Source organism: Prionailurus viverrinus, chromosome B3 (genome assembly GCF_022837055.1).
Source record: "Prionailurus viverrinus isolate Anna chromosome B3, UM_Priviv_1.0, whole genome shotgun sequence".
NCBI classification, from domain to species: domain Eukaryota; kingdom Metazoa; phylum Chordata; class Mammalia; order Carnivora; family Felidae; genus Prionailurus; species Prionailurus viverrinus.
Window position 1 is genome coordinate 56,956,873 of NC_062566.1, and position 14,970 is coordinate 56,971,842.

General features: G+C 39.9%; 1 protein-coding gene across 19 annotated transcripts in view; it reads right to left on the reverse strand.

Moving 5' to 3' along the window:
* The window catches only part of MGA (MAX dimerization protein MGA), a 170,331-nt gene that overhangs the window by 86,492 nt on the left and 68,869 nt on the right, over positions 1–14,970 (reverse strand). For 16 of the 19 annotated variants that reach the window (XM_047864126.1, XM_047864124.1, XM_047864136.1 and 13 more), the window contains exon 2: positions 7,394–8,524. In XM_047864126.1, the coding sequence (XP_047720082.1) occupies positions 7,394–8,457 (1,064 nt within the window). In that variant the 5' untranslated portion in view covers positions 8,458–8,524. Of the gene's footprint in view, positions 1–7,393; positions 8,525–12,730; positions 12,750–14,085; positions 14,571–14,647; positions 14,953–14,970 lie in introns of those variants that run through there. The other 3 variants (XM_047864123.1, XM_047864125.1, XM_047864127.1) reach the window with 3 other exon arrangements.

Here is a 14,970-nt window from a genome sequence, read left to right on the forward strand (position 1 = left end):
TGCATATGATTTAGACAGAAACAGATATCACTAGAAATGACTGTAAGTGAAAAATCAAATTTCCTTTAGGAAGAACTGTAGGGGGTGAAGAGGAATGAAGCAAGAGAGTGTCTTTTTCACCATGTGGTTTTATTTAAGCTTTTTAAATTATGTGTATATACTTATCATATAATGAACTTGTCTGGTCTTCATCCAGTGTTCCTAACACAGAGTTTCTATAAAACCCTTGGAAATTCCTAAGTGATACAAGTGTCTTTGCTAGGGGAGCCTATGTGGCTCAGTCAGTCAAGCATTCAACTTGATTTCCACTCAGGTCATGATCACACAGTCCAGGGATGGAGCCCCACATCCCACATCAGATGCTCTGGGCATGGAGCCTTTTTAAGATTCTTTCTCTCTCCCTCTCTCCCTCTGCCCCTCCCCATGCATGGGTGTGGGCACTCTATTCTTTCTCTTAAAAAAATAAATAAATAAAAGTGTCTGTATTATTCATGAGCCCACTGGATCACACTTAAGACTACACTAATGAGGTAGCTCAACAGTGAGGTCCTATAAAGCTTCATGATGGGGACTGGTCACTAGAAGGACCCACCCTGTGATTAGAGGATTGGGGCTACAAAGCAACCTGACCTGCAGGGAGGGGAAGGGCACTGGAGAGATTAAGTTCAATCACCTGGCCAGTGACTTAGTCCACACCTACTTGAAACCTTGAAGCAGACACCAAAACTCAAAGGCGTTTCCTAGTTGGTGAACACATCCATATGCCAGGAGGGTGACACACCCTACAGGTCTCCTGAGGAGAGAGCATGGAGGCTCTACATTTGAGACCCTCCTGACCTCACTCTCTATCTCTTCATATGAATGATTCTAATCTGCATCCTTTATAATAAACTGCTGTCATAAATACAGTCCTTTCCTGAGTTCTATGGAGTTATTCTAGGGAATTAGTAAGCCTGAGGGTGTTCATGAGAACCTCTGAATTTGCAGCCAAATGTTAAGAAGTCCAAGTAACTTGGAGACACCACTTAAGGCAGCTATCTGAAGTAGGGGCAGTCTTCTAGGGGACCATGTCTTCAAACTTGTGGAAACTAACACCAGCTCAGTTGTTAATGTCAGAACTAAACTGCAGACTGTAATAGTTGGGGTTGAAACAAAATAATACTATTTTTACTTAATATTTTCTTTTAAGGCAATCAGTAGACTCTGAAGAGTTAAACTGAGAAGTAACAGTATCCAATTACTTTTAAAAAATTAAAAGTCTGACAAATAAGGGCAAAACTGGAGGGAAAGGCATTCCAACATTTATAAGAATAATGTCTGCAATAGAGACAAAATAATAAACACATCAAAGCAGGTAAGAACAATGACTAATTTTTTTAAAAGGTGGAGTAGAGTAGGACCCTAGGTGGAATCTAAAAGTCAGACAACTACCATTACAAAGCTATACTAATTAAAACAACATGGGTATTGCCAAAGGGTAAACAAACTAATCAAAGGGGAAAAATGGTGTCCAAGAAAAAACTCTCACATCTATGATCACCTGAGGAATCCCAATGGCTGGTAAGTATATAAAAAGATGATCAACTTTACCAACTTAGCAAAATCCAATTTAAAACCCCAATGCTCCAGCTTTCACCACTTCTAAATATAGTACTAGAAGTTCCAGCTACAGCAATTAGGCAAGAAAGAGAAATAATATACATTCAATTTGGAAAAGAAATAAAGCTATGTCAATTCATAGATAACATGATCTTATATATAGAAAACTCTAAAAAATACACACATAGCAAGAAAATCAATAAATTCAGCAAAGCAAAGGATACAAAAATCAACATGTAAGAATGAATACGTTTTTATACTGAGCAATACACAATATAAAACACAGCAATTTCCTTTTCAAAAAGGAAATTAAGAAAACCATCCTATTTGCAATACAATCAAAAAGGATAAAATACAGGGGCGCCTGTGTGGCTGAGTTGGCTAAGCTTCTGACTTTGACCCAGGTCAGGATCTCATGGTTCCATGAGTTCAAGCCCAGCATCGAGCTCTCTGCTGTCAGCACAGAGCCAGCTTCAGATCCTCTGTTGCCCTCTCTCTATGCCCATCCCCTGTGCTCTTCTCTGAAAACTAAATAAACATTTAAAAAAAAAAAAAAAAAAAAAAAGCAAGAGTAAAATATGTAGGAATAGATTTAACCAAGGAAGCAAAGACTTTTTTACATTAACAAGTATACAGTAGGGGCATCTGGGTGGCTCAGTCGGTTGGGCATCCAACGTCAGCTCGGGTCATGATCTCACAGTCTGTGAGTTCGAGCCCCACGTCAGGCTCTGTGCTGACAGCTCAGAGCCTGGAGCCTGCTTCCGATTCTGTGTCTCCCTCTCTCTCTGCCCCTCCCCCGCTCATGCTCTTTCTCTCTCTGTCTCAAAAATAAATAAAAACATTAAAAAAAAATTAAAAAAAAAAGTATACAGTATTGCTGAAAGAAATTAAAGACCTAAACAGAGGGGTGCCTGGGTGGTTCAGTTAGTTAAGCCTAAGACTTTTTCTGCTCAGGTCTTGATGTCATGGTTCATGGGTTCGAGCCCCACTTCGGGCCTGTGCTGACAGCTTAGAGCCTGGAGCCTTCTTTGGATTCTGCGTCTCCCTCTCTCTCTGCCCTTCCTCTGCCTCTCAAAAATAAACATTAAAAAAATTAAAAGTGACCTGAATGGAAAGATATCCCATGTCCATGGACTGGAAAACATAACACTTTTAAGGTAACAACACTACCCAAAGCAACATACAGATATAGTGTAACAGTTATCAAAAACACAATGGTCTTTTTTGTAGAAGCTGAATTTCATACAGCATTTCCAGGGATCTCAAATAGCCAAAACAAGCTTGAAAAAAAAGAACCAAGTTGGGAAACATACTTCTCTATTTCAAAGCATACCACAAAAATTACAATAATCATGGGCACCTGGGAGGCTCAGCTGGTTAAGCATCCAACTCTTGACTCTGGATTTCAGCTGAAGTCATGATCTCACAGTTCATGAGATCAAGCCCCACACTGGTTTCTGTGCTGAGAGTGGAAACTACTTAAGATTCTCTCTCTCCTCTCTCAAACTAAATAAAAATGAACTTTAAAAAATTTTTACTTAAATAAAAAAAGGTAAACTGAGGGCAAACTGTTCAAATTCATTTTTAATTGTGTTGGGTGATTATGATTAGACTATGGTTGGAAAATCAGCTATTATAGACAGCATTCACTAGTTACAACTATAAAAATACCAGTGATAAGCAAAAACTGAAAAGAACTTTCCCTTGATAGAAAAAAACAAGACTTGGGGCACCTGGGTGGCGCAGTCAGTTAAGCATCCTATTTTGGCTCAGGTCATTATCTCATGATTCGTGAGTTCAAGCCCCATGTCAGGCTCTGTGCTGACAGCTCAGAGCCTGGAGCCTGCTTCAGATTCTGCCTCCCTCTCTCCCTCTGCCTCTCCCCCACTCATGCTCTCTTTCTCTCTCAAGAATGAACATTTTAAAAAGCTTTTTTTAAAAAAGAAAAAAACAAAACTGTAAATTGAGTAGCATTCACTCCAACAACAATTCTTAGAAAACACAAAGCACTGACTTGTCCATAAACAAGTCAAGGGAAACTCATGAACATGGGGATTCCAAACTCAAAGAATAGTAATTGTTAATAGGATTTGTATTCAGTGAGAAAGGGAAGGTAAAGGAAAAATACTGACCTGGGATTTATTTCTGCCAAACTTGTGCTCCAACATTCCAAATAAGGCAAGTTTCTGGGTTTTAGTTCCACATGTTAGGAAGCTTGGAAGTTGCCACTATGTCCTAAACAAGTAAAATGCTAAATAGACTGAATAAATCAACTCTTTTTGGACCCATAAGAGAGGTGAAGACACAGTGGCAAACTACTGAGATAGGTGAATACAGGGGTCAGGGCTTTAGTAGAACACAGACTGACAAGTAAAAACCATTTTGGGAACCAGTGCTGGAGTAGAAAAACCTGAATTATAACCAACAAATTGCTAGAGGCTCAGTGTGAACAAATATGAAAGTTAAAAACCCCAGTGGAACTCTCACAGAAGGGCCCTCACACTTTTATGAGTTTTACCTCCAGGAGCTAGACCAGGTGCTCACAGTAAATATCCTCTCATGAAAAAAAGAAAACCCAGCAGTGCAGGGGGAAGCACTCTGTTCCTAACAATGAGGCCTGACCTCTAGAGAAACTAGTTAACCAGAGCCTAACCTACTAAGTTTTTATTAGAGCTTAACTGACCTGGGAGAAGAGAAAACACCCAAAAACTGCTACTTTAAAAAGATCAAAAAAATCAGTAAGCCCTTGGCCAGACTAATAAGAAAAAATAAAAAGAGAAAACAAATTACTACAATCAGAAATATACAATGTGATAATAAGAGTATATCACTATAGATACCATGGACATCAAGAAAATAATAAAGGATACTCTGACCACAAATTGGACAAACTAGATGAAAACGGACCAATTCCTTGAAAAAAAAAAAAAAACAACCTGCCAAAACTCACACAAGAAATAGGCAATCGGAATAGGCCTCTATTAAAGAAACTGAATCAATAATAACCTTCCAAAACAGAAAGCACCAGGCCCAGATGGATTCACTTGTGAATTTTCCCAATTACGGAAGCAATTAAATCAATTCTCTAAAGGCTCTTCCAGATGATATATAGAGGAAATAATTCTAACTCGTTCTCTGAGGCCAACATTACCCTAATACCAAAACCAAAGACATTCTAAGAAAATGACAGATCGTCATCTCTCATGAACAGACGCAAAAATCTTTAACAAAATAGCAAAATGAATCCAACAACATATAAGAATTATACATCATAAGCAAATGGGATGTATCCCAGGTACACAAGGCTGATTCAACATTTGAAAATCAATTAATGTAATCCATCACAACAGACTTAAAAAGAAAATTCAGATGACCATATCACTAAAATTGAAAACAAGCATCTGACAAAATCCACCACCCATTTATGATTAAAACTGAGTAAACTAAAATTAGAAGGAAATTTTCTCAACTTGGTTAAGAATATCCATTAAACAATTAAAGCTAACATCATATGAAATATGAGAAACTAGAACCTTTCCCAAGTTCAAGGATATCTCCCCTCACACTTCAACATCACACTGGAAATCCTACCTGGTACAATAAAACAAGAAATGAAAATGAAAGTAATATAGACTGGCTGGAGAGAAAGAAAGAAAACTGCCTTGGTGTGCCTGGGTGGCTCAATCGGTTAAGTGTCCAAGTTCAACTGAGGTCATGATCTCACAGTTCGTGGGTTTGAACCCCACATCGGGCTCTGTGCTGACAACTCAGAGCCTGGATCCGGCTTCAGATTCTGTCTCCCTCTTTCTCTGCCCCTCCCTGGCTCACAGTCTGTCTCTCTCACTCTTTCTCAAAAATAAACAAACATTAAAAAAAAATTTTTTTTAATAAAGAAAACTACCTTTGTTCACAAATAACATGATCATCTAGGTAGGAAATCCGAAAGGTTAACAAAAAACTTCTGGGATTACTAAGCTATTATAGCAAGGTTGCAGAATACAAGGTTAATATACAAAAGAGCACTCTCCTATATACCAGCAATGAACATGTGGATTTGAACTTAAAAAGAATTTGGTGTGCCTGGGTGGCTCAGTTAAGTGTCCAACTCTTGGTTTCAGTTCAGGTCATGATCCCAGGGTACTGGGACTGGGCCCCCTGTGGGACTCAGCACTGACAGCACAGGGCCTGCTTGGGATTCACTCACACTCTCTCTCTCTCCCTCTCTCTTTCTCTCTGCCCCTCCACCACTCACTCACGCTCTCACTTTCAAAATAAACTTCAATAAATAAATGAAAATAAACTTTTTAATAAATAGAATAGACCCCCATAAGTGTGGTCACCCAATCTTTGGTAAAGAAGCAAAAAACAACACAAAAGAGCAAAGATCATCTTCTCAACAAATGGTACAGGAATGGCAGGACATCCACATGCAAAAAACTGAATCTAGACACAGACCTTCCACCATTCACAAAAAATAAGTTAAAATGGATCATAAACTGAAATATAAAACACAAAACTGTAAGATTTCTGAAAGATATCATTGGAGGAAGCCTACAGGACCTTGGGTATGATAATGACATTTTAAAAACAACACCAAGGGCAAGATCCGTGAAAGAAATAATTGATAGGCTGAATTTCATAAAATAAGAAAACGCCTAAAAAATAAAAAAACTACTCTGTGAAAGACAATTATCAAGAGGATGAAAAAAAAACAAGCCACAGAATGGGAGAATATATTTGCAAAACTCACATTTGATAAAGGACTGCTTTTCCAAAATATACAAAAAACTCCTAAAACTTAAGAAAATGTCTAATTTTAAAATGGACTACAAGTGCGCCTGGGTGGCTCAGTCGGTTAAGCGTCCAACTTTGGCTCTGGTCATGAGCTCACAGTTCATGGGTTCAAGCTCCACATTGGGCTCTGTGCTGACAGCTCAGAGCCTGGACACTGCTTTGGATTCTTTGTCTCCCTCTCTCTGCCCCTCCCCTGTTCACACTCTGTCTCTGTCTCTCAAAAAATGAACAAATGCTTTAAAAAAAAAAAAAAAAAGGTTAAAACGGGCTATAGACCTTAACATACACCTCACCAAAGAAGACATACAGATGGCAAATTAAGTGTATAAAAAGACATACACTGTAGGTCATCAGAGAATTACAAATTAAGATAATGAGATACTACTATACACCTATTAGGATTGCCAAAATCCAGGGACGCCTGGGCCTCATGTTGGGTGTAGAGATTACTAAAAAATATTTTTTAAAAAAACATAAAACAGGGGTGCTTGGGTGGCTCAGTCGGTTGAGTGTCAGACTTCGGCTGAGGTCATGATCTTGCAGTCTGTGAGTTCAAGCCCCACATTGGCCTCTGTGCTGACAGCTCAGAGCCTGGAGTCTCCTTTGGATTCTGTGTCTCCCTCTCTCTCTGCCCCTCCCCTGCTCGCACGCTCGTGCGCTCTCTCTCTCTCTCAAAAGTAAACGTTAAAAATAATAAATTAAAAATGAAATACAAAAAATTAAAAAAAAATCCTAAGCCTAAATATTCTCAAACTCTAAATCTAAATGAGCAAAAGGTTCCCGTTGTGAAATACCATCTAATTTGCCTATAATTCTAAATCCTGAACCCAATTGATACTCATTACAAAAAAATAAGCTGTCACTTCACAAAATGTAAACACTATGGTATATTTTATAGTAGCTTGCATTTATCAATATCTCAAGTCAGCACTCCACACAACCAATGTTAAATCCAAAATATTCCTTTTTATCTCTAAGAATAGAAAAGCTGTTAACCTACCTTTCAGTAACCTCTTGTTTCAATTGAGGAACTTCACCCAATGCTGAATCAATATCCATGAAGCCAAGAAAGTCCCGTTTTATATTAAGAGAAGCCTTCTCCAAACCCTTGCCTGATGTTTCATGACCCCTTGATAAAGGATCTGAATCTGTTAGCTGTACCTCTGACCCCTCACCTTCTATAAGACGGACCCGCTGACCAGGAGAACTGGGAACACTATTACCTTCCTGGTCAGAGCTGTTCTTTTGTTTTCCATCTCTCTGGGGCTTACTATTCAGCCCATCATCCCGGAACCCTTTAGCAAATGGATTGTAATCTATTTTCAGCTGGGTAATCTGAATGTTCTGATAAGCTGTTACTGCAAAGAATTCAGTCTGTGGGAAGGTAAAAGTATGGACACCAGGGCCATTTAACTGTATCACTTCAGTAGCCTTTTCTGCAGGCACCAAATGAAGTCTTGGCAGGTAGCGATGCATAGAGTGCAAGATGATATGCCCTTCTTGGTCCAGTGTGTTGTTGGTAAGTTTAAGTTTATAGAAAGATACTGGTTGATGCATCCAATAATGACCTGTGGAGGGAGATTCTGGGTGAATAAAAACCCTCCCCAAAACATGGGGCTCAGCCTTCCCACTTGGTTCCCACCAGCGACCATTCCACTTATAACGATGATTATCCACAGGAGATATATCCATGACAAGAATATACTTCATATTTGAATCTAAACCTGTTATCCAGTAACGACAGTATGGAAACATGCGTCTTCCCTGCTTGGTCAGAATCATCTCTGTGCTTCGATGATAGAATTCATTCCACATACTATTGTTATCCAAGGTGACAGTGATTCCTCCCACAGTACAATCAGCTGGAAGGCAAATCTTCCCTTTAGACTTTCCTGGTGATGACACACTGCTAGCCAAAGCACAGGCATCCCGATTAGTAACCAAAATTCCTTGATCAGTTTTGCCATTTCCTGGTTGTTTTAGGATGACAAAGAAGGTAGGTGCTGCTCCTGCCACTGTACCACCATCCTGATTAGCCAATAGAATCTGCTGTTTCTCCTCCATGATTCCAGTGGGAAACTCAGTAGTAAGATAATTGTAGTCACCACATAGTCACAGCAGACTTCCCAGCCTACAAAACAAGCAAAACAAAAAAAACAAAAAAACAAAAGCACTTTAATCAAGTAAACGTTTATTTAGTTAAAAATACAAGAATAATTATGCTATCCCCAAAACATATTCCTAAATTCTTTCAAGACTTTGGTTCTGCCTTTCTATCAATGTACTGACATTCACTTTGGATTATTGAATTATCTTTTTAAAATTCATTTTAATGTAATTACAGTTGACCCTGGAACAACTCAGGGATTAGGACCACCGACCTCCCCTTCCTGCATGCACAGGTGAAAATCTATATGGGGGTGCCTAGGTGGCTCAGTCAGTTAAGCATCCAACTTTGGCTCAGGTCATGATTTCACAGTTCGTGGATTCAAGCCCCACATCAGGCTCTCTGCTGTCAGTGTGGAGCCTGCTTCAGATCCTGTATCCCCCTCTTACTTTGCCCCTCCCCCACTTGCACTCTCACTCTCTCTCTCTAAAAAATAAATTAAAAACGTTAAAAAAAATAATAAAAGAAAACCTGTGTGTAACTTCTGATTCCTCAAAAACTCAATCACTAATAAACCATGGTTGACAGAAGGCTTACCATAATATAAACAATTGATTAATATATTTTGTATATGTATTATATACTGCATTCTTACAATAAAACTAGAGAAAAACTAATCATAAAAGATAGAAAAGACATTTGCAGTACTGTATTATATCAAAAAGTGTATAAAAGAAAATACCTGTGAAAACGTAATGTCAGAATAAGAGACATACATAATTAAAACCATCCTGACACTTTTTTTTACCCCATCACACCAGCAAAAGTAAAAATTTGGTAAGGTGTTGGAAAGGGTGTAAATCAACCAGCATTCTCATCTAACCAGATGCTGTGACTGTAAGACAACATAATCTCTATGATACAGGGCAACATGAAAATATCAAAACGACAGGGGTGCCTGGGTGGCTCAGTCAGTTGAGCGTCCGACTTCAGCTCAGGTCATGATCTCACAGCTCGTGAGTTCGAGCCCCATGTCGAGCTCTGTGCTGACAGCTCAGAGCCTGGAACCTGCTTCGGATTCTGTGTCTCCCTCTCTCTCTGCCCCAACCCACTCACATTCTGCCTCCATCTCTCTCAAAAATAAACATTAAATAAACAAACATAAACAATGTATAAGTTTTATGGACTCATACTCTACAAGATATATTAAGGGCAAAATGTTCCAAAGAATTATAGATTATGTTACACTTCCTGATAAAATTAAAAACAAAAAGCTAAAGAAAGAATAGAGTATGTATTTGCTTAGAGTATGTATGTATTTATACAGATAGGAAAAGAACTAGTGTTGGCTATATCAAGGGAAAACTGGGTGGGTGGGAAAAAACATACTGTAACACTGTAAATTTTTTACCTTGTGAACATACAATATATTTGAAAAATAATTAAAATTAGTCCTTATTTAACTAAAATCCCACATATAAGGGGGCACCTGGGTGGCTCAGTCAGTTAAGTATCTGACTTCAGCTCATGATCTCACAGTTCGTGGGTTCGGGTCCCGTATCAGGCTCTGTGCTGACAGTTCAGAGCAGGGAGCCTGCTTCATATTGTGTTATTATTATTAAATAAATGAATAAACAAAGAAACATTAAAAAATGAAATGAAATAAAATAAAATCCCACACATATGATTTCATTTATATGTAATGTCTAAAGCAAGCAAATCTGCAGAGATGAAAAGTAGATTAGTGGTTGCCAGGGGAAGGACAGAGGGATAACTGGGACAACTGCTAATGGGTATGGGGTTTCTATTGGGGGTGACAGAAATGTTCAGTAACTAAAAATCTGTGAAGTGTACCCTTTAAAATGGTGAATTTTATGTTACGTGATTTATATCTCAATAAAAAGTTATACAGAAATGTCAGGTTGTTAAATTCAACTGATGTGTTCAATTACCTAAATATTCTACAAGATATAAAGTTATCTCTAATTAGCATTTACACAAAAAAGATGCTACATCACTACTCCTGCGTAAGTGGGTCAGTAATTTTAATTAATCAAATCAGCCTTTTATTGATGCTACTCACTTTAATTAAAAAGTCTAATTTTATCTTTCATCAGAGCTACTGACAAGCAGCAAAATCATATGATCTGAACTTTACCTCTTTTTAGAGAACTGGCCACATGACCAAAAAACTTAAAATATTCACAATTAGCCTAAGGATAATAGATATTTTAAAAGTCAAGACTTCAAAAAGGTTGGCTACTGTTTCCTATTATGGCTAAATATAAAAATAGAATCCCACTTCCTTACACTAAAGCACTAATACCCAGGAAAGATGAAAAAACAAGTTCTTCTCTCATTTAGAGCTTATTTTTTTAAGAGAGAAAATTTAGGGTGATTCTTTTCAAAAGCTGCCTCAGGCTTAAGGCAATTAAGTTCACTGGTTTCCTAAAACTAGTAAGTTTAGGCAGCATCAGAGACTGATAAAGCAAAATTAAAATAGACCTACAAGTAAAAAATAAGGGGACTATAAAATTAATAAAGCTTAGGGGCGCCTAGGTGGCCTAGTAGGTTAAGCATCCAACTTTATTTCAGCTCAGGTCATGATCTCACGGTTCATGAGTTCGAGCCTCACATCAGACTCCAGGCGCTGACAATGTGGAGCTTGCTTACGATTCTCTCCCTCCCTCCCTCCCTCTCCCCCCCCAACCCCTCTCCTTCTTCATCTCTCTGTGCCCAACCCCCCCATGCACTCTCTCTCAAAATAAACGTTAAAAAATAAGGTTTAGAAAATTCACAAAAACTAATACCTGTACAAAAGCATGTAATTCAAACTGCAAATTCCTATACTTAGTTGATAACGTTCAAAGTTTTTTTTTTACAAACCACCATTTTTGTGAGCAATTATGTAAAACATTCTTAAGTACATTTACTTAATACAACTAAGAACTTAGTGGCAAAGAACTACCTAAACATCTTTTTAGATATTCCAAACCTATGAATATTAAAAAGGGTTTAGAATTTCTTAAACATTACCGTCTATAATACTAAAATTAAAATCTTGGTTTTCAGATTACAGGTAAAACTAGGGCAAAGAAGTTTTAACTAGTGCTTTAAAAAAGCACTCTTAAAAATCTATGACATGTCAAATATTCAACTGACAGAAATCCCATTTAGTGTTACAGAATGCATTGAAGTAAATTTTACGCTAACTTCACATAAACACATTTCAGATTTTTCCTTTTGCCTAAACAAAAAAAAAAAAATTAAGTACCGAAAAGTCAGCCTGCCCTATTTCAACTCTGTGCACAGATAACATAATTTTTTTAATGTAAAAATGTGTATGAAAACAGGAAAAATAATTTTCAGACTTAGTGATTTGTCCAAGTGGTTTTTTTTGAAAAAACCTTCCAAAGTATTCCATGAGTTAGTTAAAATGCATTAAAAAACCAAAGACCTACTTTATGACCAAAACAATCTCCGTTTTATTGATTGATTGATTGATTTTGCTATACACTGCTACTGATATGGGAGAAAGGAATTGAGTTCTTACTCCATACCAATCTTTTTTTTTTGTTTTCTAGGTAGGCTTCATGCCCAGGGATGAGTCCAATGAGAGGCCTAAACTCAAGACCCTAAGATCAAGATCTGAGATCAGACCAAGAGCCTGGACACCTAACTAGCTGGGCCACCCAAGTGCCCCTCCATACCAGACTCCCAATATAAGCATGCCTATTCTTCTGGGATACTATATAGGATCTTATAATCAAAGGATAGTCAATTCAATATATTCAGCTATTTCAGACACATATATAACACTCTAAGGCTTTAACCAACTACAAAAATCAAATGTACTTTAGGAAGGATCAGGTTACTCATGCAGAAATAAATCTATTCCCGGCAAGATTTTTAAAATACCTTATATCTGGCTCTCTAGACGCTTTAAGGAAGACAATTACAAAAAACAAAACAAAACAAAACCTCAGTTCAACTTTTCAATATCAAGCATTTATCTACGTAATAAAATTATAATAACGAGCCCAGGAAGTAAGTTTAGTTGTGGATGGCAAATACTCTAACATTCTGAATAAGTCCCATCAGAACACACACACACACACACACACACACACACACACACACACACACACAAGCTTTCAGAGAGAATGTTGTTTTCAGGTAAGTAATGTGGCAAGTGGCATAAACAAACTGTTAGAATTTCAGAGTCCCTACCCTAAAAGTCTTTTCACCAGTGACCTCTTCGGGAAATGTTTAACTACAAGAGCCATGACCCTCCTGCAACTTACAAAATACAACAGTTCATTAGGTAGTTACCCAATTCAATGATTCATGTACTGCTCCCTGCCCCACCCCACTCCCCCACCCAAATAACACCCAATCAAAATACCATTACTTTAAAAAAATGACAGCAAATGGTGGCAAAAACAGTAAAATAGCCAACCACCAATTCTTCACCATTAGGTTGATTTTAATAGTTATCTGATTAGTAAGCACTTACTCCAGACCAAACAACATCCTGGGCATTTTATCATTACCACAGCCCTGTAAAGGAAATCGCAAATACTACCTGAAATGCTTTGGTGTTAAGGCAAGAACTGTATTTGCCTGAGAGTATGCCCCCTTCCTTCTCTCCCCAAATACCATTAGTTAATACTAACTACAGGAACATTTTCTATTCCTAAGAATGGTCCTTTAACAACAAAGGGTTAGCAAGTTCTCAGGTCCCAGCAGTTACATAAGCAGAATTTGAAGAACTTTTATGGCAGAAACGGATAGTATCAAACAGCCACCCTGTTTTGAGTACCCAGGGCACTGAATTTACTCGTCTTAAACATGTGTTTTCTGTTAGCTGAACTCAACCCACTCTACCCACATAACCGCTGGAAACATAACCACATTTGGAAGAAACACCAACACTGACCCCATACCCTTGTAAGTGAAAAGGGCTCCTGCCAGTCCCCAGGAAGAGCAGTCGCCGTCGACTATCAAGGGCCCACAATCACCGCTTTTTAACTGCAGAGGCCAGCTGGCCGACAACCACGTGAAAAAATGCCGCAAGGAAAGCTCTTCCGGAGAAGAGTCCCGACAGATCACGTGCCGCCGGCCGGAACCTGCCGAACGCTCCGCGGGATCCAGTCGCATTCTGTTACCGTGGAGACTACAGAACCAGCCACCCGGCCCTCTCCGGCCAGCCCCCTTCCCAGCAGTCGTCACGCCGCCTCCAGGCACTTTCCCTGCAGCCTAGCCGCGGCGTCGTGCCCAAAAAGAAGAGGCAGAACAGGCAGTATTTGCCAGGGATTACACCGCAGAAGCCTGAGAAGCTTTACAACACCCACTGGTGGCGCGCGGGTGGGCGCGAGAGTTCTCTTCATCCACGTGTCTGCTTCGGCGAGGCGAACCCTGGGAGTGTGGTCTTCCCTCAGAAGAAGGTGTACCTTGGTCACTCGCGTTCTGCCATCAGTCACCCCCTCCTTTGAGACCTCCCTCATCCCCCCTTCTTGCACCCTCCCCAGAAGGAGGCATCCCCGGGGTTCCCAAAGCAAAGCAAAAATCTTCAAAGACATTACCATTTTCCACTCTTAATCCGGTATGAAATGATCTCTAACTTCTCCATACTCTTCGCACACACATCCCTCAACTTTGGTTACTAGCGCTCAAATAAACTTAGTTATATCCCAGACCCACCTACCACTGAGAGCAGACACCTACTTGACGATTTAACAAACGCGGGAAACCTCATAAACAGAGAACTAACCAAAGGCTGCCCACGGAGGAAAAAGGAAAATAACACCTGCTCTTCCCACCTGTTTTCCCCGCCCTCATTTCTGCACTTACTAGCCACCGGTCTTTGTTTACCGAGTTCCCACTCCCGTACGGCTCACTTCCTCGCCTTCCTTACTAAACTCACGCGCGGTCCTGCCTCAAACAACTTGCCCGGAAATTACAAGCTAAAGAGACGTTTACGCAGGTGTCAAAAAGCTGCACACAGCTCCTTAAAAAGCGACGTCAGCACCGTTTCCCTCAGAGTTTTTTGAACCCCGAGACCTGAGCTCTAAAATGCAAAGCGCACAAGCAGAGCTCTCGACCTAAAGCCCCGCGCCGCGCTGAAAGTCATCATGCGGAGCGTACCATGCGGTGCGGCACCCCACGCACGCGAGGGCAGGGCCGCGCCAAGGGCGCTTCTCACCCCGCCCGCCTCGTGGCCGCTCTCTCTGGCGTCGATGTTACCAGTGAGTTTGCTGCGCGACGCGGAAGTGAGGCCGGGAACGCGCGCGAGGTGACATGCGCAGCCTCGCTCAGGGGGCCACAGGCGCGCGCCAACGGCGCCCCGCGCAAGGCCGGGCCTGGCTGGGGCGTGCGAAGATCGCACAAGGAACGCTTCTCACGCTGTTCAAATCCACAAGCGCTTCAAACTCTCGAAAAACTCCAATCGGGCCAGTAGTAAAAGGACG